The following is a 24,345-nucleotide window of genomic DNA, read 5'->3' as shown; positions in this document are numbered from 1 at the left end:
CCCATGCCTTAAGTTTTACAAGGCCTGGGGCCCACAATGTCACTGCACACCCAATCACACTCTCAGATATCAGCTTAAGTTTCTGGAATAGGGATGAGGACATCACTGTGGATGCTTTCAGTGGGTTCAATTTTAACATTCTTTAATGTGGTATAAATAGATCGTTTCTGAAAACTTGAAACCAACAAAAAGTAAAAATCCCTTGAGTTCTTCTCTAATCATCTTGTCCTCAATCCTACAACCCAGCCTCTTGTTCCCACTATCACAGCAATAAATGCAATCTTTCCACAATTTCAGCTGTCTGAATCCTCTCTGACCACCTAACATTCTAGCTCTGTCTCTGTAGTACCTCAATATCCACTGATCTTTTAGCCTCACTGTTACTTCCCATCTGGTAATCCTACTACCTTTATATTGGCTCTCACTCTCTGCTGTCCTTTCTTCCTCCTTTTCCACTTACCAGTGAACATTCTCTATCGCTGTGCTCTTAACACTGATTCCTGCTAAAATTTTCTAAGTTTCAGTTCTAAGGTCAGGGCCCATCCATGTTTCTAATATTAATAAGGATTGTTCTCTTTTATAGTAGTCATGTTAATAAAAATGAAATGTGAAAGGGAAAAAGTTAGATACAAAGGTTTAGTATACTCTCTTGTCTTTTATTTCAAATTCTCATGGAAGAGTTAAAATTTTTATAACAGGAGAGCTGGAGGAATTCAGGAAAAGTGAGAAATTACATAGCTATTGTAGTGTAGTAAACATTAATAAAGATCAAATTTTAGCCCTGGCTGGTGTGGCTCAGTGGATTGAGCACTGGCCTGTGAACCAAAAGGTCACTGGTTCGAGTCCCAGTGTAGGGCACATACCTGGATTGCAGGCCAGGTTCCCAGCAGGGGGTACATGAAATGCAACCACACACTGATGTTTCTCCCCCTCTCTTTCTCCCTCCCTTCCCCTCTCTAAAAATAAATAAATAACATCTAAAAAGAAAAATCTTAAAAAAAAAAAAAAACGACCAAATTTTGTACAAAAATGTAAAAAGGGTAACCTGGTAAGAACAGAAAGAACACAGAATTAATATTATCAGTAGACTTCATTAAGAGTTCTACATTATACCTTAGGCTAATCATTTAACCTCTAGGACATAATTTCCTTATTAAAGTATAAAATGAGGGGGTTAGATAAGATCAGTGATTTTCAAACCTTTTTTCCTTTCTGACTGGCAAATTCCAATTGACATTTTACTGGGCATCTCAATTAAAAAAAAAAGAAAAAAAAAAAAATCTCCGTGCTGTCTTCTGAGACAATTCTGTAGAACCCTGAGCTCCCAGGAAAATAATCTGAACTTCTCTAGATCATTCGAGATCTATATCATGTGTAGAGTACCTTACAGATCTGAAAAGACCTATGAATCTTATATCTTGAAAAGTATAGAACCAGTACAGACAACTTAGTTCCTCAGCATGCTGTAGAAAAGAAATTTGACATTTGAGGCAAAATGCTGGTCATGAACATGTCAGACAGTTTAAAATAACATTTTCCATAAATGTATCTATAAATATTTTTTATAAAGTCTATAAATGTAGGAGATGAAAGAGTAAAGAGTACATGAAAAAGGAAAATGTACTATGTAAACAGAAGGGGTTAGCACAATAAGGAATGTGGTTTAGCACAATAAGGAATGTGGTTTCTGCCACAGAAGTTTATAATTAAATTAGGGACAAGTACCATGCATATCAAGGACCTAGTAGGCTCTTGCAGGCCTGAGGGATGAGTAGCTTTACTTAGCCATGCAATATGTTCAAAGCTTCAAAGGGAAGATTACTCCAAAGTGGGAAGAATGGAGTAAAAAACTGTAGGTGAAGATTACAATTGCAAGTAAAGAACAACCAATCAACAGTTATCAGTCTTTCTAGTTCTCTAACATCATAGTTTGTGTAATTTTAAACTATTTGCTCTCTTCAAGGTTTCCATCACCTTCTGCTGTTTCCTGCTCTGTGCCACTGTAATCTTTCTTTCTCATTCAGGTTACCATCCAGTTAGGATACAAAGTCTAGTACCAGCTCTGAAATGTATTAATATGCAACTAAGTACTCTGGTTCTCAGTTTCCTTAACTATAAAATGATCACATAACATTTAACTACTTTTAAGTTTTATTTAAAATATGTAACTCTAACACAGTAACCTGGCTGCAAGAGAAATCTAACCAGCCATTTTCCCTATAACAATAATTATCTTTACTAAGTTTCATTTCGATCATATCACTTACCGAAAATCCTATAATTACTTTAAATTAGCTCTGAAGTGAAAGCAAGTAACATTCAATCACTCAATTCCTCATTTCCTAACACGTTCTTCTATTATACTCAAATTTATAGTCACATGCCAAAGCCAGGGGCTAAAAGAAAGAACTAAAATCACTGAGTGGTTAAAATGTGCCAGGCAACATGAGGCATTTTGTATACACTACCTCAATTTTTCTTCTTAACAGTCCTGTGAGGATTATATTTTATTCTCATTTTAGAGAAGGTGAAACAAGTGCCCAGGAGTAAGATTATATAAATTGTTTACTATCAAATAGCTAGTAAGTAGCAGATGGACAATGCACCCAGTCTCTCTGGCTTCAAAGCCAACATTAGAGAAAACCTACAACATTAAAAATGAATGGAAACGGGAAGAAACATTTTATGGTCATAAATATTTATATGTATTCACACAGTTTAGGAAGAAGATGCAAATATAACAAAACACGAAGACCATATCTACATGCTAACAACCTCAACTGTACTTCTCTTTCTGGTGGGTCTGACTGAATTATATTGGTCTAACTATTTAAACAGTTAATGTACAGCATATAACAATGTTACTTCTCTGGCCCTAAAAGAGAAAATATCAGAATTGAAAGATACCTTAGAAATGTAACCACTGTGACACAAGAATTCCCTTAACATTCTCTTTTATATATTGCTCAATTTTATTGAGAGAACTTACTCTTTCCTATAGCAGCTCGTTTCATTTTTTAACAGTATTATTCTTTGTACTGAAATGAATTCTGCCATCCATTGACTTTTGTTTTGTCCTCCACAGCCACGAAGTATACAGTCAATCTAAGGACGGAACATGTGCTACAGCTTACCACTTGCCCCTCCTCCAAGCATTTGGCAAACACTGCTACCTGATCAGTATAATTTTCTCTGAAAACCAAAATGCTCCCAGTAAATCTTAATGAGCTCCAGAAAATCACTACCAACTGATTAGAGTTGATACACAAACTAAAAATCTCTTGCTATCCTTAGTCTAATTCTTCTTACACATATTCTTTTTAAAGATAGTTACCAAATCTTTGTTAAATATCCTCTTTAATAGACTTAAAATCCCATTTTCCTTGAATGTAACAGGATTTTAATCATCTCACCATTCTAGCATTCTTTACTGGATAACCTTTCAGAATGCTTATTGGATCTGAAGTATGATCTGATACAGCTCAAAAGTTTTTTTTTAACTTTTCTCTGGCAAACCTTTGTCCTCCTAACCTTGGGATACTGCTTCTTTGGTTGTTTTACCTTTGTTTTTTTACTTACAAACTATTTCCGATGATGGGTTAGTAACTATTTTTATTAGCTTTTGTAGTACATGGTACTTATTTTTATCAGATCATTTATCACAAGTAATTCAGATGATGTCAACTCCTCTATTAAAAGCCCCTCAACTGTCTTCCAATATATAGCCTATGAAGACCCTAGCCATACAGCACCTACCTAGGTTTGTTATTTTACATCACACTGATCTTAGTATTTTTATTCTTATAACATATCAAGTTCTCTACTACCTTGTGTGTGTGTGGGGTGGGGTGGCGGTGGCAGTGGTCGTGAAGTTAGGTTTTATATCCTCTGCTGAGAACACTCTTCCTGGATCTTTGCAAGTTTGGCAACTTTTCACTCATCAGGTCTTAGGTTAAACATAGCCTCCTCAAAAAGGCTTTCCTTAATTACTCTAGTTAAAATAACCCCCGCCCCCATTTAATTATACCACCCCATTTACTTCCTTCACTGCACTTGCAGACTGTTTTAAAACTTGTATACTACTTATCTTCATTCATTATAATGTAAGGTCCATAAATATAGGGAACTGAACTAGTAATACTTTGATCAGTTATCACCAGCATCTACAATGATGCTTGTCACAGAATGGAAAATTAGGGATTATTAAGCTTACAAGTTCCATTATAGCAGTATCTATTATCTCTGTAAACTGAATTAGTACATACAAGATGTCCAATAACTATTTTTGAAATAAATGGAGTGATGGTATCTACTTGGCATTCACTGTGATCTCTAATCAGATAACTTCCAAATCCACTTATCCAGCCCTAACCTCCAGTTTCACATCTTTAGGTATATAGAACCCATATACCTATATACCCAAAGAACTAGGTATTCATCCCCCTCTAATATTGATCTTTTCTAACTTCTATGGCATCATTTTCTTTGAAAATTTTAAATTCCTTCCTCTGTACTCTTATCCACTTAGTTACTAAGTCATACTAAGTTTTCCTTCATTTCTTACTATATCTTTCTATCCCTATTGCTGTATTTTACTTTAAACTCTCATCATTTTATAGTTGTAGCACTAGAGTAGCTTCATGATTTACATGCTTTCAGTCTCTCCTCCCTCAAATTCATTCTTCATGCAAATCCGATGTCAATCTATGTTTCCCATCCCTGTACCAATCAGTATTCAAAATCCTAGTATTCAAAGTCCTCAATATCATTTTAACTGAAATCATCAAAATAAAGGTATATTTGGGAAATGAGTGGTAGATTGTTTTCTTTTTTGATTTTGAGAGTACATTTATTAAAGCTACAGACAGTGAAACAAGAAGCAACAGGAGAGAGCCTAGTTGGGCAGCTTTGGCTCTTTAGAAATGTGACCGGAAAAAAAATGAGCCTGGGTGAGGCTGTTTAGGCTCCTTGGGTAGTCAGAGAAAAGAAAGCCTTGGAGACAGGTTCAGGGGTTTAGCCCAAGATGAGCTGCCACTGGCCACTGCTCCCTTGGTTGTAAGTATTGTGGGGTCCCTTAGAGTTTAGGAGATGCATGCCTGTGGGGAAATAAGAGGGGGAAGGGAAAGGCGTGGGCAGGCTCCCAGGAGAGAGAGCATGCCGAGATAGTAGATTCTTACAGTTTCAGATGTAATGGTATAAAGTCAGCAGCTAATCCAATATATACTGAAAAGCCAATGAAATGTAAGTTCCTTGAAGGAACCTTGAGAAACCCTGTTTATATTGTTTGCTGCTCACCTACCACCTGAAAGTACATGGAATACAGTAGGTATAAATGAGTATGTTGATTAAATGAATAATTTTATAATAATTAATGAATGATCCTAAGCCAGAGAATGAATGCTAAGATGAAAGTAGTATTCTCTGAAAGATCTGTCTGGTTCTCAGACCCATGGAGATTAGTTAGTAAATCAGTAAATATGGCCAATGTTACTTGTGTTCTTACATTAATTGAGCTCGTACCACTACTCTAAAATTTTTACATGGATTTAATCATCGCATACCTCAGCAATATAGATACTGCTTTCCTTATTAAAGATAAGGAAACTGGTGTACATAAAAGATTAAGTGTTTTGCTCAAGTACATAAACATTTAAGTGGCAGACACAGTACTGAAACCAAGAAAAGCAATGATGAGGGCCTGACTAGGATGCTGTCTGTGAGGATAAAAAAATTATAAATTGGAACGGTAAAGGCTAGGGCAGTAACTGCCACCTCGTATCATCATTAAGCACTGTAAATCTGCTTTCATTAATAAATGTAATTTTTAAAATGACATAGGCACCATCAATCTGAATACTAAATGATAAAAAAGTGGTCTTTTATTTCTAGATAAACTTATAATTAATTTTTAATGCTTTCCATACTCCAATGGATATATTAGAATCTAAATAATAAAGTTATTTATCATCATAAATTTAAATTTACCACGGACTGATTAACCTCTACGGCTACAGATTGCATTTTAGCCATTTGCATCATTTACAAAAGCCACTGAAAAACACAGAGGGCTGGCTGGATGAATAAGCGTAAAAGCTCATTTCAAACACAGCTTTGAAAATATAACCTATGAATGGTGTGTCAGAAGGGTAACTTTAGTGGTTAGAGAGTGCATTATTAAAATAAGATATATTTTATTATTAGATCTTGCCTGATTGCTAACCTTTCAGGTTAATTCAAACTACACATTTTCAAATCACTGCGCAACTGAAAGCTACAGCAGCAGATACTCCCATCTATCATAAGGTAGATAGATTTAGGACTCAACAGATGACAAAGGTCAAAAATACTAGGTTCTTCTAGTCGGTTAAAAATAAAACTTCTCAAAGTCTTATGAAACATAAATTTTACATTCAAAATGAATACAGTAAAAATTCAAGTAAAAAGTTTTTCATCTTACCCTGTCTAGTTCCAGTGTAAACTTCTGGTCCCATGACTGATTGGAAATGGGTTTCCAATTAGTTTGACCAACCACAGTATTATCTAGCTTCAAAACTGCGCAGACATCATCTATAATTACAATTGATAAACTTGCTTCAATATTTTAAAACCTTTAAAATAGAAGTACCACTGTTTAATGTAAACACAAGTCTTGCAATCCTTTGAAAATAAGGTTTTTCTTACTCAATACCGAAGCTTCTCAGTCTTAAAATACTTAGTTTTATATATACATACTCTATCACTAGACACTCCCAAATTATCCTGTTTGACAAAAACAAAAATGTCAAGGGCTATTTTATTTATATTAGAATGTAACTGAAATGGCCAACAGGTAACAGTAGCTGTTTGCCACAATGTATATGTGTGTGTATGTTTGCAGAGTTCACCCTGGAACAACGTGAAGGTTAGAGGTATTGAACCCCAGTACAGTCAAAAATCTGCATATAACTTTTAACTCCCCCAAAACTTAACTACCAATAGCCTACCGTTGAATGGAAGCCTTACTGATAACATTAAGTCAAGTAACGCATACTTTGTATATTAAATGCATTATGTACTGTATTCTTACAATAAAGTCAGCTAGAAAAATATATTAAAACATTGTAAGAGAAAGTACATTTACAGTACTGTACATATTTATTGAAAAGAGTCTGCACTGCTTCTTGGCCTTTGGCTAAGATCAAGTGTAGATATCTATTCTTATCAGTGTTATGTTAAAATAATTTTTGGAGCAGGGAGATGGAATAGGAGATTGCTCTGTCAATGCCATGCATCAACCTGGTATTGCATGTGAATGTGAATGAAAAAAAACCCCCACAACTATCCAGTTTCTCTCTCCCTATATTAGCTATGTATAAAATTTGTTACCTTAGACATTTTTTGTTTTCACATTCTTTCTAAAATCTCTACTTACAGAAAAGCAAAGGCACACTCATCTTTCTACTCTGTACTAGGTTGAAATGTCATGCGCCTTTCTCTCCAGTTACACATTTGCATCATAGTTTATAATTTTACTTAAAACATCTCCAAAGTGCTTTGTAAACCTGTTATACAGGGCCCAGCAAAAATAATGTCCCTTTTTTATTACAAAATCATAAGCATGTAACTCTAACAAAAACAGTATCATGTTCAAGAACATCATACGACAGTTTAGGTGAAATATTCAAATTAAAACTATAAATTATTACACCCATATCACCACCCTACCAACCACATTCAAGCAGGTGTCACTTACACTGGACCCTGTGTTTTACTCTTACCACCTTCACCTGCTCCCCCATTTCAGCATGCTACTGGGATAGTGGGCTACAATCTTAGTAAACATACTTGATCCAGTGGTTAGTTATAAGAAATTCAATGTTGGTTTCCAAGTGTCATTATATCATTAATCATTAAAAGAACTGAGATGTGACAAATCCCATAGCCTCTGTACACTTTTAGTTTGGCATAAAGAGTGATGCTCATTCTTCCAAAAAAACAAATGTTAAATGTCACTCAGTTTTCTAATATATTTTCAACAAAGTAAATATTGTTGGCTTTTTCATTTTCCTATCATTACAGCTTTTAATATTTTAAAGTTAAATTATGAAAATTATAAAGTTTTTTTTTTTTGGTACAACCTTGACTCTCCCCATTCTACCCTATTCCCAATACCAAGTCCTCTGTATAAGCCCTTTAATTTGTTATATGATTAAAAAAATAAATCTGGTTACTGAACTGGACAAGTCATCCGTTTTTAGGAGATTTCGACTACTTCCACTTTTACTTTTACTCGTTCTGCTCATGAAAGATGATCTGGTTTCACTTGGACTCCAACCAGGTAGAGCAACCGATGTTGCTTTTGATCTTCCAGGGACATTCTCTAGGATATCTTGACAGCCCATAAGACGAACTTCCAAAGTACCTGTTAGCATTAAAAAAATATTAAATAGAACATCAATTTTTAATATATAAAACTATATCTTTGTTACCTACTTAGAAATGGTGAAGGAGGATCTGCTAAAATAGCAAAACCTCTTCTCCCAGAGGATCTGTGAGGTAACTAACATTTTCCTATTTTAATTAGTGGAACCTATTCAAAAATCTTAAATCAACTCTTAGAAATTTTATAGAAAGAAGAGCACCTCCCAAATAATGTCTGTAGGGCATAAAATAAAGCAAGTTGCATAACCTTCTGTATATCTGAATACTCATTTCTATAATTACATGGAAGAATTATAGATTTATGAGGATAGAACATAAGGGAGGGAAAACATAAAGCAAAATAATGCCTATTAAAATAAACATAAAAAAATTAGAACTCTGACTATGAGAATAACAGCTATGTTTAATAGTTATGTAGATAACATAGAAAAGGACTTTACAGGTTTCTTTAGCATAAATAAATGGATTTCTGTTCTGTTTGAAGATGTAATATAACATTATCTTCTCATGCTAATAGTTTAGTTAAATAATTATGGGTTGTAATTATCCAAGCACCAAATAATTGCAATTTCCCTAGGCAAATAAATACTAATGGTGTTCAAAAATGAAAAGGAGGAACTATGAGTTAGAGAACCTGGAAATATGGCTATGTCATCATTTGGGCTAGAGATAGCGTACTAAGATTTAAAAATGGTTGCTTATAGCATGACACTTTAGAAAGTGTATTCCCTATTCCTTGATAAAAGCTATTCCATTAAACAAATGATTAAAACTTAATTTTACTTAAAGTTTTAAAAATATTTAATAGTAACCAAAGGGCTTTAAAAAAACTTTTTTTTTAATCTTCACCCAAAGACATGCTTATTGATATTAGAAAGAGGGGAAAAGAGGGAAAGATAGAGTGAGAAACATTGATGTGAGAGAAAAACACCGATCGGTTGCCGTTTGTACAAGTCCCAAATGAACCCACAACCCAGGAACAGGCCCTGATCGGGTAACAAACCCTGTGACCTTTCAGTTTACAGGATGATGCTCCAAACAACTGAGCCACACTGGCCAGGGCCAAAGGGCTTTTTAACAGAATGAAAAAGCCTAGATTTGCTTTCAACTGAAACAACTTAAAAGAAAAAATCAGACAATATATTTGAAAAAACAGTATTAAAGACATTGGACACCAGGCAATGAAGAACAGTGATCCCCCAATAGGTAGGAAACAAATGACATGGGCCCTAAGATGGATAGTTTACTGCCTTAAGAATGTCCAGGACACAGTATAAGGAGGGAGTCTCTTGGGTGGAGCCAAGTAGACTACCTGAATTAAGGAGACAGAACTGAGAATGAAATGACCAAGGCAGCCAGAATTCATAGGCAGAATGAAGAAGAGAGATGACCAGAGACAGAACTCCTTGGATTTACAGAGGGTTCCTCTGATCAAGTATTCAGTCTTGACCCAGAAGTTAAGTTTAATTACCCTTAGACTAAAAATGCTCTGGTCCCATAATAACAAATCCTAAAAGCAATCCTCAAAATATCAAACTGTTTCCAAGTAACTTAATTCTTAACAAAGTAACTTAACATTCTTAACAAAGCTCAAGAATATTTATAAATATATAAATATCCAGCACCCCAAAAGCTAAAATTCAAAATGTCAGACATTATCAGCTGTATTTGTTTTCTACTGCTGCATATTCATTTATCAGAAACTTAGTAATCTGAAACTACACCCATTTACCATCTCACAGTTCTGTAGGTCAGAGCCTGGGTGGGCTGGTCTGCAATCTCAGATCAGATCTCAAGGCTGAAATCTTCATGTTTGCCAGGCAGAGCTCTTATCTGGAAGCTCTTAAGAAAAACAGGCTTCTAAACTCATTCAGGTTGTTGGCAGAACCCAGTTTCTTGCAGCCATTGGACTGGGAATGCTATTTTCTTGCTGGCTAAGAGCTAGGAAATGTTTTCAAGCTCTGGTGGCTCCCTCCCTCTCCAAGCCAGCAATAACGTTCATGATTCAGATCCCTTTGATTTCCCCTTTGCCATGAGTCTCTGAAAATTCTCTGCTTTTAAGGGGCCCATGTGATTGTATTAACCCTGAACAGATAACTGCCCTTTACATTAACTCAAAAGTCAAGGAATTAATAGTAACCTTAACCGTATAAGCAAAATCCCCTTTACCATATATATCACATAAGTGATGTCCCATCATATTTAAAGAAAAGGTGTTCCACTGGTCATTCTTAAAATTTTGTCTATTATAGCAGGTAAGCAAATAAACAGAAAACTAGAAACTATAATTAAAAAAAAAAAATCAAAAAACCAATCTAAAAATGTCATAAATGTTAGGAGGCAGATAGACATTCACACAGTTATTATAACTATATTCCATCTATTCAAAAGTTGAATAGAGACATAGAAAATATCAAAAGAGACCCAAAACAGAGTTCTAGAGATGAAAACCACATTGTCTGAGGTTTAAAGAAAAAAAAAAAGCATCGATGGGATTAGTTAGCAGATTATACACTGAGTAAGACCGATGAACTTGAAGCTACAGCAATAGAAATTATAAAGTATAGTGACTTGGGGGAAAAAAACAATAATAATGTATATGTGAACTGTGAGTTTAGCTTCAAGTGGCCTAATATATGTATAACTGAAGTTCCTAATGAAGAGTAAGAGAGAAGAGGGGACAGAAAATATATTTGAAAAAATAACGGCTGAAAATTTTCTAAATCTTTGAAAACTATAAACTCAAGAAGTACCCAACAAGTTCAATAAAGCTCTGACCAGCATGGCTCAGTTAGTTGAGCGTCGTCCCACAAAGCGAAATGTCAAAGGTTGGGTTCCTGGTCAGGGCACATGCCTGGCTTGTGGGCTTGGTCCCTGGTTAGGGTGCATGGAGAGAGGCAACTGATCCATGTTTCTCTCACACATCAATATTTCTCTCTCTCCCTTCTCCTCTCTCTAAAAATAAATAAAAATAAAATCTTTAAAAAAAGTTCAATAAACACCAAGCAAAAGGAAAAAAAAGTAAATCTCACTAATGGTTAGAATAATCAAATTTCTCAAGTTATAAAAGGAAGTATTATAAGCAGTCAGAGAAAAAGGCATGTTATATACAAAGATTAAGACACCAGTAGATTATTCACTAGAAACAATGAAAGCAAGACAGAGAAGCAACTCTGTCTTCTATGAAATACTGCAGGAAAAAAAACAAAGAAACTGTGATATTTGAATTTTAAAGCCACTGAAAATATCTTTTAAAAATTAAGACGTTCTGATATAAAGTAAGTAAAGAATCCACTATCAGAAGACTACCATATGATCCAGCCATCCCTAGGTCTTTACCCAAGTGAACCGAAACCTGTTTACACAAACACTGTACATGGATGTTATTAACAGCTGTATTTTAAAAAATACAAAAGGAAAACAACTCAAATATCAACTGCAGGTGAAAGGATAAATAAATTATGGTATATCCACACAAGAGAATACTTACAATAAGTGGAAACTACTGATACACACAACACAGATGAAAATCAAAATAATTAGAGTGAAAATGGACAAATTACCCCTCCCAAGCAAAGAAAACAGTACATACTGTGATTCCTTTGATAAAAAATTCTACAAAATGCAAACTAGTATCTAGTGAGAGAAAAAGAGATCAGTGATTGCCTAGGGATAGCTGTGAGGAAGGAGAGCATGAGAAGAGAAGAGAGATTACATAGAAGCACATGAGGACACTTTTGGGAATGATGGATATACCACATTTACTGTGTGTAATGCGCACCCATATTTTTGGTCCAAACTTTCAGGAAAAAAAATCTTTGTTTTAATTTTTCAATTCAATTATGTATTTATTTATATTTAGATACTTGTTTATTTTGTATTATAAAGGAATTTTAGCATTTATTTTTTAACATATTATGGTACAAGATATCTTATTAACAAATAACAACAAAATACAAGAACATATACAAGGTATTTCAGGTATTACCCATGTATAATGTGCATCCTTATTTTTCCCTCAAAAAATTTCAGCAAAACGGTGCACATTATACATGGCAGAATATGGTCATAATTATCCTCGTTGTGGTGATGGTTTCATGTCTGTAAATATGACAAAACTTCTCACATTATAACTTTAACTGTGTAGTTTATTGCATGTCAATTATACCTCAATTAAGTTCTAATAACTGGATGTTGATGATTGTGGCACAACTATATATATTTACTAAAAATTAGAAAATTGTATACGTAAAATGGGTGAATTCCATGGTAGTAAATTATGTCTCCATAAAGTTACTAAAAGTGCGGTGGGAGAAGCTTCACTCTTATGTTTGGCTAGGCTATGAAAATCTTATCTAACTGCAAAGTGTTAAGGCAGATTAAGTACAATAGATTCCATTTTAATTTTAGTTCAAAAGAAACAACTGATATTTGTGTGGTTTATTTGCTTTTTTGTTGTTAAGCTGGCAAACAGCTCATTTTCGGTGAAAATGCTGAGCTGTAAAAGTAATCCTGGGGAAACTGAAACCATCTGGCTACTACCTCAAACCCTGGTAGCTTATTAAATATTTTAGTAATTTCAATTATTAGGAGATAACAATGCTCAACACCTGTTTTCATTTAGAAAAAAAGTCTGGAGGGATTTAAGACCTTTATTAAGCATCTAGAAGTTTCTTGCCTTTATGAGGTAATACAATTGCAATTGCATATAACTGTATTAGAAACAGCTGAAAATTACATTTTTTACTTTTATAACCTACAATATGAAATTTTTAAAACAAGCAAATCCAAGAAGTGAATGTTTATATTCATAAGCAGTACCTATGAATTCCATTAGAACAAGTAACTGCATTTTTTTTTAAGTTTCTGGAAAAACTACTTTATATAAAAATTACATTTTACCAATTCAGCATTTCATTGTTTTACAATTGAGTAGCATTTTTTAATTCTGAGGAAATCTTCTTTTATGAAAACTAGTATATGTCTCAAAATGTGGACCAAAAGGATTCAATTATACCTTATGTCAAAGTAGCAACAAACATGTAAATTTCAGTACTATAATCCTACAACCACAAAATAAACCAAAGTACAAATGAGACAAAGCATAAACAACAACATTCAGTGAAAAACTCAGGACAGTAAATGCTCCTACTACTTATCCATGCTAATCCTTCATCATGTCTAGACCTTTATGAATATTAATACCATTTCTCCTTCTAGTTACCCCATATACACAGTTTCAGGTCCAGTAGGAACTTAAAGAAATTAAAAAAAAAATTAAAATGTCTTTTTTAAAACCAAAATGTATTAGACTGGCAATTTACATTACTTTGAGTAAAGTTCACTAAGGGAATAAAGGAAAGGAAAATAACTGAAGAGAGATTAAAGAATTGAGGAGAGGTAACAACTAAATAGGAAAGAAAAAAATTTCTATCCATGTTCATTGTTTTTCTAGAAACATTTCTAATATTTGTTTCTAAATATTTTAATCAATGAATCATTCAGAAGTTCCTGAATATTCATGTCCAGAACCATAAGATGGTGAAACTTAGATAATACAGTCCCTGCCTTATAATCTACTGAGTATATTACTGCTCCCTTATTCATAGTTTTGCTTTCCAGTTTCAATTACACATGGTCAACCTCAGTCTCACTATATTAAATGAAAAAATTCCAGAAATAAACAACTTACAGGTTTATTTGTGTGCTGTTCTGAGTTACATGATGAAATCTCACACTATTCTGCTCCTTCCTGCCTGGGACATGAATCATCCCTCTGTCCAGTGGATCCACAATCTATAAGCTAACAACCCATTAGTCACTTTTCAGTTGTTTCAGCTATCAGATTCATTGCCATGGTATCATAGAGCTTGTGTTCAAGTAACCCTTATTTTACTTAATGGCCCCAAAGCACATGAGCAGCGATGCTAGCAATTTGGATATTCCAAAGAGAAGCCATAAAGTGCATCCTTTAGGTGAAAAGGTGAAAGTTTTTGACTAAATAAGAAAAAAAATTCTACACTGAGGTTGCTAAGATCAACTGTAAAAACAAATTTTCTGTGTGTGAAATTGTGAAGGAAGAAGAAGAAATTCTTGTTAGTTTTGATGTTATACTTCAACCTGCAAAAGTTACAGCCACAGTACATGATTATGTGTGCTCGGATATGACAGAAAGGACATTAAATTTGTGGGTGGAAGACATAAACAGAAAACATGTTTTGAATGACAGCAGCATGTTGCACTATGAAGTACTGAGCCTATACAAAGACTTCAGCAAGGGATCCCCTGAAATGGGTGATACCAAGCCTTTTACTTCAAGTAGGATATGGTTATACACATTCAGGAATACGTTTGGAATTTTATCATCCTATAACAGCACAAGAAGAAAGGTGAGAAACCTCACATTCACAGAACTTTTATTACATTATATTATTGTAATTGTTCTATTTTTAAAAGTATTTATTTATTTTATCCTCACTCGAAGACATTTTTTCATTGCCTTTAAAGAGAAAGAGAGACAAAAACAGATGCAAGAGAGAAGCATCAACTGGTTGTCTTCCATATGTGCCTGGTTCAGAGACTGCACACGCCCAGACCACAGTGTACGTGCCTGGACTGGGAACCAATCCTGCAACCTTTCAGTTACAGGATGATGCTCCAACTGAGAGCCACACTGACCAGGGCATTGTTCTATTTTTAATGTAGTTAATCTCTTATTGGGCTTAATTTATAAATTAAGTTTTTTCGTAGGTATGTATGTATAGGAAAAAACAGTACATATGGGGGTTCAGTTCTATCTGTGGTTTCAGGCATCCAGAGGGGTCTTGGATGCTCTCAGATAAGAGGGGATTACTGTATCTGCTGAATGTACATGGTGGGGCAAAACGAGGATTACAGTTGTAAGTATGTAAAGCATAGAACTTATTCTTATACTGTTATTTACTAATTACTATACTGTTTTTCATACGAACCAATTCAAAATCTACTTTTGTCCCACCCTGTATTAAGAGATTTGTGGTAGGGGTTAGGATTACATGGAAGTAGATAACAAGGCCTTTATTCTTCACAGGTTTATATTCCAATTTTGATTTTAAAAAATATAATAAAAAGTTGGATAATAAAGCAAAGGCATTAGGCAGGCACTGTGCACAAACCAGTTAATTGTGACAGAAGTTTCATGGTAGGAGTTATAGAATATGTAGCTAGAAAGACAGAACACTTTAAATAATAACTATTTAAAACATCTGAAATGGAGGTTTTAGACAAGACATTCCCAAGCTTTCTCAATTCCTGGTAACCTAGTGTTTCAATATTTTCACTCTGCTCCTGAAAGATATACCTAACAGTTCTGTTTCACAGAATATTGTAACAGATTAGTAACTATATGAAAAAATAATACACATAACTTTAAAAAGTAACCTTCATTCTTAAATAACTATCCTAATGGGATGTGTTTATCTGTTGGGCAACTGTACAATTTCTCAAACTCTGGAATTAGACTGGAAACTGCCACCTTTGCCATTTTAATTAATCTTTGGGTTTGTCTTGCTAGCGTTTGAGCTTCCTAGGTTTGTAGGTCTGTTTTCTTTGCCAGGTTGAGTGAGTTTTCTGTCATTTTTCTTCAAATAAGTTTTCAATTCCTTGCTCTCTCTTCTCCTTCTGGTGTCCTTTTGATGCCAATGTTAGTACACTTGCTGTTGTCCCAGAGGACCCTTAAACTGTTCTCATTTTTTAAAATTCTTTTTTCTATTTGGGGAGAGAGAGGAATGCAACAACCTTGTTGAATGAAAGCGCAATTAAACGTGTTGAAAGCTTAAAAGGGGAAACTTAGAAACAACCCCTCAAGCGCAGACCAGGTGCAGAGTGGACTCTTTCTGGATGCCGTCGTCAGACAGGATGCATCCATCTTCCAGTTGTTTCCCAGCAAAGACCACCCTCTTGTGGTCAGGAGGGATGCCTTCCTTGTCTTGGATCTTGGCCTTGACATTCTTGAGGGTGTCACTGGGCTTGACCCCGAGGGTGATAGTCTTACCCAAGGTCTTCACGAAGATCTGCATTATCAAGTGACAGTGGCAACAACGCAGTCAAGACTACTGTGATGTAACTCTGGGTCTGCACAGAACTGTATTTTTGCTATTCTGACTGGGTGTTTTCTGCTACTATCTCTTCCAAATTGGATTTGGTCCTCTGGTTCTTCTAATCTTACTGTTAATTCCCTCTAAAGTATTTTTCATTTCTGATTGTTCTTTTTTATGTTTCCTATCTCCATCTTTATGATTCCTATATCTTTGTTGAAGTTCTCACTGAGATCATTTAGTACCTTTGTAACTGTTGTTTTGAACTCTACATCTGGCAAATTGCTTGGCTCCATTTTGTTTCTTTTTCTGGAGTTTTAGTCTGTTCTCTCATTTGGAACATGTCTCTTTGCCTTCTCATTTTGGCAGCCTCCCTGTGTTTGTTTCCATGTATTAGGCTGAGCTGCTATACCTCTTGGTCTCGGTAGAATGGCCTTATGTAGTAGGTATCCTGTGGAGACCAGTGGCACAGTCTCTGATCACCAGAGTCAGGTGCTCCAAGTGTGTCCCTTGTGTGGTTTATGTCTGCTCTCCTGTTTTAGTTGAGCCTGGACCGCTGTTGGCAGGTCAATGAGAGGGACTGACCTTCAGGCTGATTGGCTCTGAGGACTGGCCGTGACTACAATAGAGATAAGCTGTGCAGAGGCCCACCCCACAAATAGGATTCCCTTCAGCGGGGTTCTGTTGCCTGCTGAGTTGGCCCTTTGGGTGTGACATTTGTGGAGGTGGTTGGATTGTGCTCTGTTGTAGTCTGAAGCTGGCCACCAGGGTATATTAGTTTTGGGGTCTCCTGAAAAGAACTTTGGTGCAGGTGAGTTGTTACCTCTGCCCTGCCTGGAGCCATGTGGTATGAACTACAAAGTGATCTGCAGAAGGTGGCAACTTGCGCAGGGCTTGAAGGTGTCTGGGAGAGGTTAATCTGTGGACTGAGGCAAGCTATACCATTAGTGCTGGGTTTGGTGCTGCTTAGTATCAAGAAATACGAAGCATGCCAAGGCCAGATGCTGAATGTTTGGGATTTGTGAACCTCAGCTGTCTGATTTTAAGAATGTCCGCAGCGTGATCCAAGGCCACTTGTATGGAAACGCCACTGGAAGGGGCTTGGGTAGGCAAGTTGGATGAGGCAGCATCTCATGGAATCATCAGGGCAGGGCAAAGAGTGTTATGTAGGTTGATAGGGACTCAGATACTGTTCCCACCTGAACATGCAGGCTGGATTGGGGGAGGGCTCATTAAAGGGACATGGCTTCTGATCACGCTTCTGTCTGGGAGAAAGCTGCCCTTCCAGCCCATACCTTGAAGTCAGACAATTCTATTCCTCCCATGTGTTTCTGGCACCTTTCGAGCTGCAGCCCCAACACTGAAGCCTAGAGAGAGTGAGTCCGTCAGCGAATGAGCCCATGAAAGGTTCCTTTAAGAGGAATGCCTGGGTCTCTAGAAGTCCTCCATCTCACTAAGCCACAATCTCTCCGCTGCTTTTCACAGCCAGAACTTCTGGAGACTTCTCATCCCAGCCCTGGAACTCTGGGCTGGAGGCCTGGTGTCGAGTTGGGACCCCTCATTCATCAAGGGGGACCTCCACATCCAAAATGTCCCCCATAGTTTTTAACTGCCGCATGTGAGTGTGGGATCAACTGTTTGTCTCTCTGCCCCTCCTAACAGTTTCAATATGGCTTCTTCTGTATATCCTTAGTAATAGGACTTCTGTTGAGACAGACTTCAGGTGGTTCTCAATGATGGTTGTTTAGTAATTCAGTTGTAATTCTGATGTGATTGTGGGAAGTTGGCTTAGCATTTCCCTATTCTACCATCTGAAATTACACATTATAATATTTATAACATGCAGTTTTCAACAAAAAATTATGAGGTAAACACAGAAATAAGACAGTATGGCTGGTGCACAAGACAAGGAGAATTAATAGCAACTGTCCATGCAGAAGCTACAACACTGGATTTATTAGACAAAGAATTTGTATCACCTGTCCTTACATATACCCAACGACCTCAAGGAAACCAAAGGGAAAAAAAGAATGATGTTTAAAAAAACTGAGAATGTTAATAAACATATAGAATTTATAAATAGATCCAGATAGAAATCCCAGAGCTGAAAAGTATAATAACTGAAATATTAAAAGTTTACTAGAGAGGTTCAACAGCATATCTGAGCAGGCAGAAGAATCAGCAAACTTTACAACAGGTCACTTGAAAACATCCAGTCTAAGGGGCAGCAAAATGAAAAAAAGTAAACATAATTCTACATTATTGGAGCAGTGGGGGAATGAGGGACATTACATGAAGAGAATCACTGAGTAACTATTACAGCTGACGTCTCATAATGGAAATATGGAAGCCAGAATACAACGAAATCAGATTTTAAAAGAAAATCATAAAATCGCATTTTGAAAGAAAATGAGATTTTTATATCCACTGACAATATTCTTTAAAAATTAAGGTGAAATATACAAGAAAAATGCAAAAGAATTAGACTCTAGTACATCTTTAAACAATAAAAGCTAGAAGAAATTTTATGAGCTAAGGAAAATAATAGCAGAGGAAATCACAAAAGAAGGAAAAGAAAGAAGAAATGAATCACTAAATATAAAGGCAATGTTTTGTTTTCTGAGAAAAATACTCTGAAAAAAGTAAACTATATTCTTAAAGTTTTTAGCTCTTTTAAGTAAAATTAATACTCAACATGTAGATTATTAATGCATTTGTGTAAGTAAAATATGTTACTACAAGAAAGGGTGGTGTGGAAGGATTTGCAAATATATCTTCAGAAAATTCTTCAACTTATTTGGAAGTAAGAGAGTGTTTTGATCACAGATGGTGGTAAGTTCAATATGAATAACAATCTATAAATTATGCAATAAACACATACACAAACACACAGAGACAAGCATAACTAAAAGGTTGTATAGGAAATGAAAGGGAGTAACAGCAGCACTTGTTTCAACAACTACAAAGTTCAGGAAAGAATAAACAGAGAAAACAGTGCATATGCTATTCAAACATCAACACTGTAGAATTAAATACATATCAAAAATAAAAGTAATAGGAAGGTTTATAAAGGATACATGAAACCTTCTGGGGGTTGTTATGTCAAAAGTTTCCAAACTGTACACATCAAATATGTGCTGTTTATATATACAATTGGCTCTCTGCATCTAGAGGTTTTATGCAAATACTACATCGTGTTATATAATGGACCTGAGCACCCGTAGATGTTTAGAATGTGCAAGGGGTCCTGGAACCCATCTCCAATAGATAGAGAGATGACTTATAACTAAAGCTTTTAAAAAAGAGAGAAAGAAATACTACAGTATACTAAAAACTTCAAATTAGATATTCAGAGTAGATAAAGAGTCACTTACATGATAAATATAAAACATCTCACTTTAAATTAAAAAAGCAAACAGGCTGAAAATAAAAAAATGGACAAATTCAGTAGGTTACCTTTATACATGAGAAGGATGGTATGGTGCTAATAATAATGGACAAAGTAAATTCCCTATCAAAGGGTATTTTTAGAAAGAAATGGAAGTATTTATAATGACAGGAGTAAATTGATCAATAAGATATAACAACACTAAATGTACATGTTCCTAATTAAAAGTAAAACAAAACAACAGGAGGTATCAATAAAACTTAATGGAATTAAAAATGGTTTGCAACTGACCTAACCTATTTGTCACCTGGTTTGATTAGTTTAAGGGCCTTTATGAGAGATTTTTTTTCCCAGTCCTACAAAAGCTAGGATTTTAGGAGATCTTGGTGGTTTAAAACAGAGATGTGATTCATGCTTGTGGCCTGGGCTCATGGGAACTTGCTGGTGAGAAGACTCTGACTCCTGATGTCTGCTTGCTTCATGCTTATAATTTCTGTTATCTATGAATGCTGATTCTTGTTTTTGTGTTTACTTCTGAGCTCTGGTCTCCCAAAATGTCAGTACATCAATAAATATTTGGTGTTGTCAGAACAATAAAATAAATAAAAAAGGGAAACAGAGACCAAGCAACTTCTGGGATAATATCAAGAATACAAATATACACATTATGGGAGCCTCCAGAGAGAAGAGAATGTAGCAGAAAGAATATATGAAGAAATAAAGGTCGAAAACTTCCCAAATCTAATGAAAGACATGGAACTACCCACAAAGAAGCTGAAAGAATCTAATTAGGATAAACTCAAAAGAGATGATCATTATGAGAAATATTACAATCAAATGGTATAATAACAAAGACAGACGGGAATCCTGAAAGTAGCAAAAGAGAAGCAACTTATCACTTACAAGAAACTTGCAGTAAGATTAAAAGCCTATTTTTCACTAGAAAACATAAAGGCTAGAAGGAATAGGGATGCCATTGGTAAAGTGCTGAAAGAATAAAATAAAAACTTGTCATCTAAGCATTCTAAGGATAAGCATATGGCAAAACTATCCTTCAAAAATTAAGAAAATAAGAAATTCTCAAAAACACAAAAGTTAAGGGAGTCTGTCATGAGGCAGACCTGACTAGAAGAAATGCTAAGTCATTCAGATTAAAATGAAAGGACACTAGACAGTAACTTAACATCAGATAAAAATAACACCAGTAAAATTAACTTCATAGGTAAATATAAAAGCCAGTATTATATTTTTGGTTTGTTAACTTTTTCTGTTTCCTTTATGACTTAAAATACAAATGCATAATACAATAATTATCGTCTATGCTAATGGACACACAACGTATAAAGACATAATCTGTGAAAACAATATAAAGACAGGGAGGAACAGCTGTACAGGATCAGAATTTTTGTAGGCTATTGAAAATAAACTGGTACCAATTCAAACATGATGTTATAAATTTAGGATGACAGCTGTAAGCACCAGGATAACCACCAAGAAAATAACTTAAATAATGAAAGTTATACAGAAAAGGAAAAAAGAAGGGAATTTAAAAGGTAAAGTAGAAAAATTCAAACAGAAAAGAAAGCAGTATGAAAGGAATTCAGGGAAAAAAATAATTAAGACTTGTAGAAAACAAATCACAAAATGACAGAAGCAAGTCCTTTTGTTGTAGTAAAAAAAAAAAAAAAAAAGAAAAAGGCTGTTTTTTCCCCCTACAATAGTCAAAAGGTGACAACAAACTAAGTGTTCATCATTTGATGAATAAATAAACAAAATCTGGTATATACCCAAACAATGAAATATTATTTAGCCATAAAAAGGAATGAAGTACTGATACATGCTACAAGAACAAACCTTGAAAACAGTACACTAAATGAAAGAAGGTAGACGCAGAAGGCCTTGAATGATAACATTTTATTTAAAGGAAATATCCAGAATAGACAAATCTACAGAGACAAAAGCCAATAGTGGTTGCCAGAAGCCAGGGGGAAAGAGGAATGAGGAGTGACTACTTAATGGGTATGGGGTTTCCTTCTGGGGTAATGAAAATGCTCTTTAACTAGATAGTGGCAATAGTTATACAACATTAGAAATATACTAAATACCTCTGAATTGTATTTTTTAAATGGTTAAAATAATTTATGTTATGTGTATCTCACAACAATACTGTTAAAAAAAAATTCTCTACAGTTTTTAATTCATATATTAAACCAGGACCAGATGTATCCAAAAAAACAACAAAAATAATCAGAAGATATGTGCCACGTACCTGTTAGTGCTGCTGGTTTGGATAGTGTACTATACTGATTTTGTGTAGATATCATACTTTGACGTGGACTTTGTGTTGGCGATGTGACTAGTGAAAGCTCCTCAATAATGATACTGCTTTTGGGATGATTCTTGGGAAGTTCATTTAATCTTTGTTCTAATGAATACTTTAAAAGGTCCAACTTCTGACTTGATTCATTAAACCTTGCTTGAGCCTTGAACAGAGAAAAGACAATTGTTGTCACTTAAATAACTACATTCTTCGAGTAATGTATTTATTAAATTAAGATTTTTATTTAAAATTACTTCTGAAAGTGCTTTTCTGTCTGTTACTTTTCCTGAGCCAAGTAATTTCATTACATTCTTTGCACCTTCTGCTACTGCAAACTCTATCCTAAAATGATGCCTTAATTCTTCCATCCGAAGTTCAAGAGGACTTATGACAGGTTTTGCTAGAGGAGAGAGAAAAAAAAAAAAAACTTAATCGAACCATTTACTTTCCTTTTTAATAGTAATAATTAAAACTTATAAAAACTGAAATCTTACCACATTAAAAGTTAGTCCATACAAAACTGAATACTCAATATATACAATTGAGAGATATAGAGCCTTTTTATAGATCAAATCTAAAAGATTAAAAACTCAAAATAAGCATAATGGCACCTGCTGCCCCTTCCTCAATTTTAAACCACTGCATCTTTCTTACATAAAATTTATTTAGTACCACATGGTCCATAATAAACATGACAATTTATCTCTATTTCATCACCATTGTCAAAAGCCAGTTCATTGGTCTGTACTGCCTGAAGAATCTGCATTCGTATCACTTCTATTTTTGTCTTGCTGTCCTGGAGCAGTTGCTGAGCAGTGCCATGGAGTTTCCGATCCTGTTAAAAGTAAGTTTGAAAAGGTAAGCAGGTAACGAGACAAAACATTTTCATAGCTTCTAAGATCAAATGATATGAAAAAGTGAAAAACAATAGTGTGGGAACTATGCGCGCGTGCACGCGCACACACACACACGCATTTTTTAAAAAAAGCCATCAAGCAGATAGGGTGACAAAAGAGAAAAACAACTCTGTTATTAAAGACAATTTGAGAGAAAACAAGTAAGTTTTATTATTTGTTTTTAAAAAATCCAAATTGACATTTGTAATCTTCTTTCTTTGCTTTACACAAAATACAAATAATTTTCCTATAACATTGTCAATAACTCTCATATTTAGCAGCATTGTATGTGATAGATGTCTCAGTCACTAAGCCTGAAATTTTTAGAAAATCTCTTCCTCTCCCATTACATTAAACTTCCATGGAGCTTCACATGTGTTGACACATTTTAAAAATAGCTAATCATAGCAGTATTTGTGTTCCTTTAAATTCTGATAAAGAAACAAGGGAACAGCATTTTTTGACACTGGTAGTAATGAGAAAGGTACCTAGAAACTCTTGAATGTCAAAAAATGAGACATTCTCAATAAAACTATGGTGGAAATTATGGTAAATAAACTTGTCATCTATTAAGACTTCCAGACAGGTTCTGAAGTGAAATAGGTTACTACTGTCCCTCAGTTTAGTTCCAGTAACAGTGAATATTACAGAGTCACAAAAATACTTACCATTTTAGGAAGTGTGGTAGACAAAATAATAACCCACCCAGAGATGTCCATATCCTGGAACCTTGAGAATATGTTACTTTACATGGCAAAAGGGGAATTAAGATAGCAGTATTAGGTCATCACTCAATCTCAAAATATAGAGATTACTTTGGATTACCAGGTGTGCCCAACATAATCTCCAGGGCACTTAAATGTGCAAGAGGCAGAGAAGAAGCGGTAGGTGAGAAGAAATGAACCCACTGTTGGCTTCCAAACCAGAGGGAAAGAAGCTGGAAAGAAGCTGGAAAGAAGAAGGAAATGAATTCTCCCCTACATCTTCCAGAAGGGAACACAACCCTGTCAACGCCTTGATTGAGCTCAATGAAATCCATTTCAGAATTCTCAATTACAAGGTTGTAACACAATAAGTGAGTGTGATTTTAAGCCACCGATTTTGTAATTATTTGTTATAGCAGCCAAGGATGGCTAATATAGAGAATTTTTCTTCAGAAGTTTCATATGCTATGTTACATTAGTTGTCAAAGTCTCTCTGGTAGGCTTCAACACACAGACACACACACACACAAAATGGTAAATA

The 24,345-nt window shown here is 35.0% G+C and overlaps 1 protein-coding gene and 1 pseudogene across 1 annotated transcript in view; one reads left to right on the top strand and one right to left on the bottom strand.

Annotated features, from left to right (window-relative positions):
- The window catches only part of PKN2 (protein kinase N2), a 127,038-nt gene that overhangs the window by 34,826 nt on the left and 67,867 nt on the right, over nt 1-24,345 (bottom strand). Inside the window, exons 4-8 of the mRNA XM_054592089.1 lie at nt 22,922-23,039; nt 22,459-22,604; nt 22,154-22,367; nt 8,216-8,401; nt 6,458-6,567 (exon numbers count right to left, since the gene is read on the bottom strand). Of these exons, the coding sequence (XP_054448064.1) occupies nt 6,458-6,567; nt 8,216-8,401; nt 22,154-22,367; nt 22,459-22,604; nt 22,922-23,039 (774 nt within the window). The remainder of the gene's footprint in view (nt 1-6,457; nt 6,568-8,215; nt 8,402-22,153; nt 22,368-22,458; nt 22,605-22,921; nt 23,040-24,345) is intronic.
- LOC129085801 (uncharacterized) lies at nt 7,153-7,311 on the top strand (annotated as a pseudogene).

The sequence above is a fragment of the Pteronotus mesoamericanus genome, unplaced genomic scaffold (assembly GCF_021234165.1).
Source record: "Pteronotus mesoamericanus isolate MK-2021 breed Mesoamerican mustached bat unplaced genomic scaffold, CSHL_Meso_final scaffold_31, whole genome shotgun sequence".
Taxonomy (NCBI): domain Eukaryota; kingdom Metazoa; phylum Chordata; class Mammalia; order Chiroptera; family Mormoopidae; genus Pteronotus; species Pteronotus mesoamericanus.
This window is presented reverse-complemented; position numbering and strand designations above follow the sequence as displayed.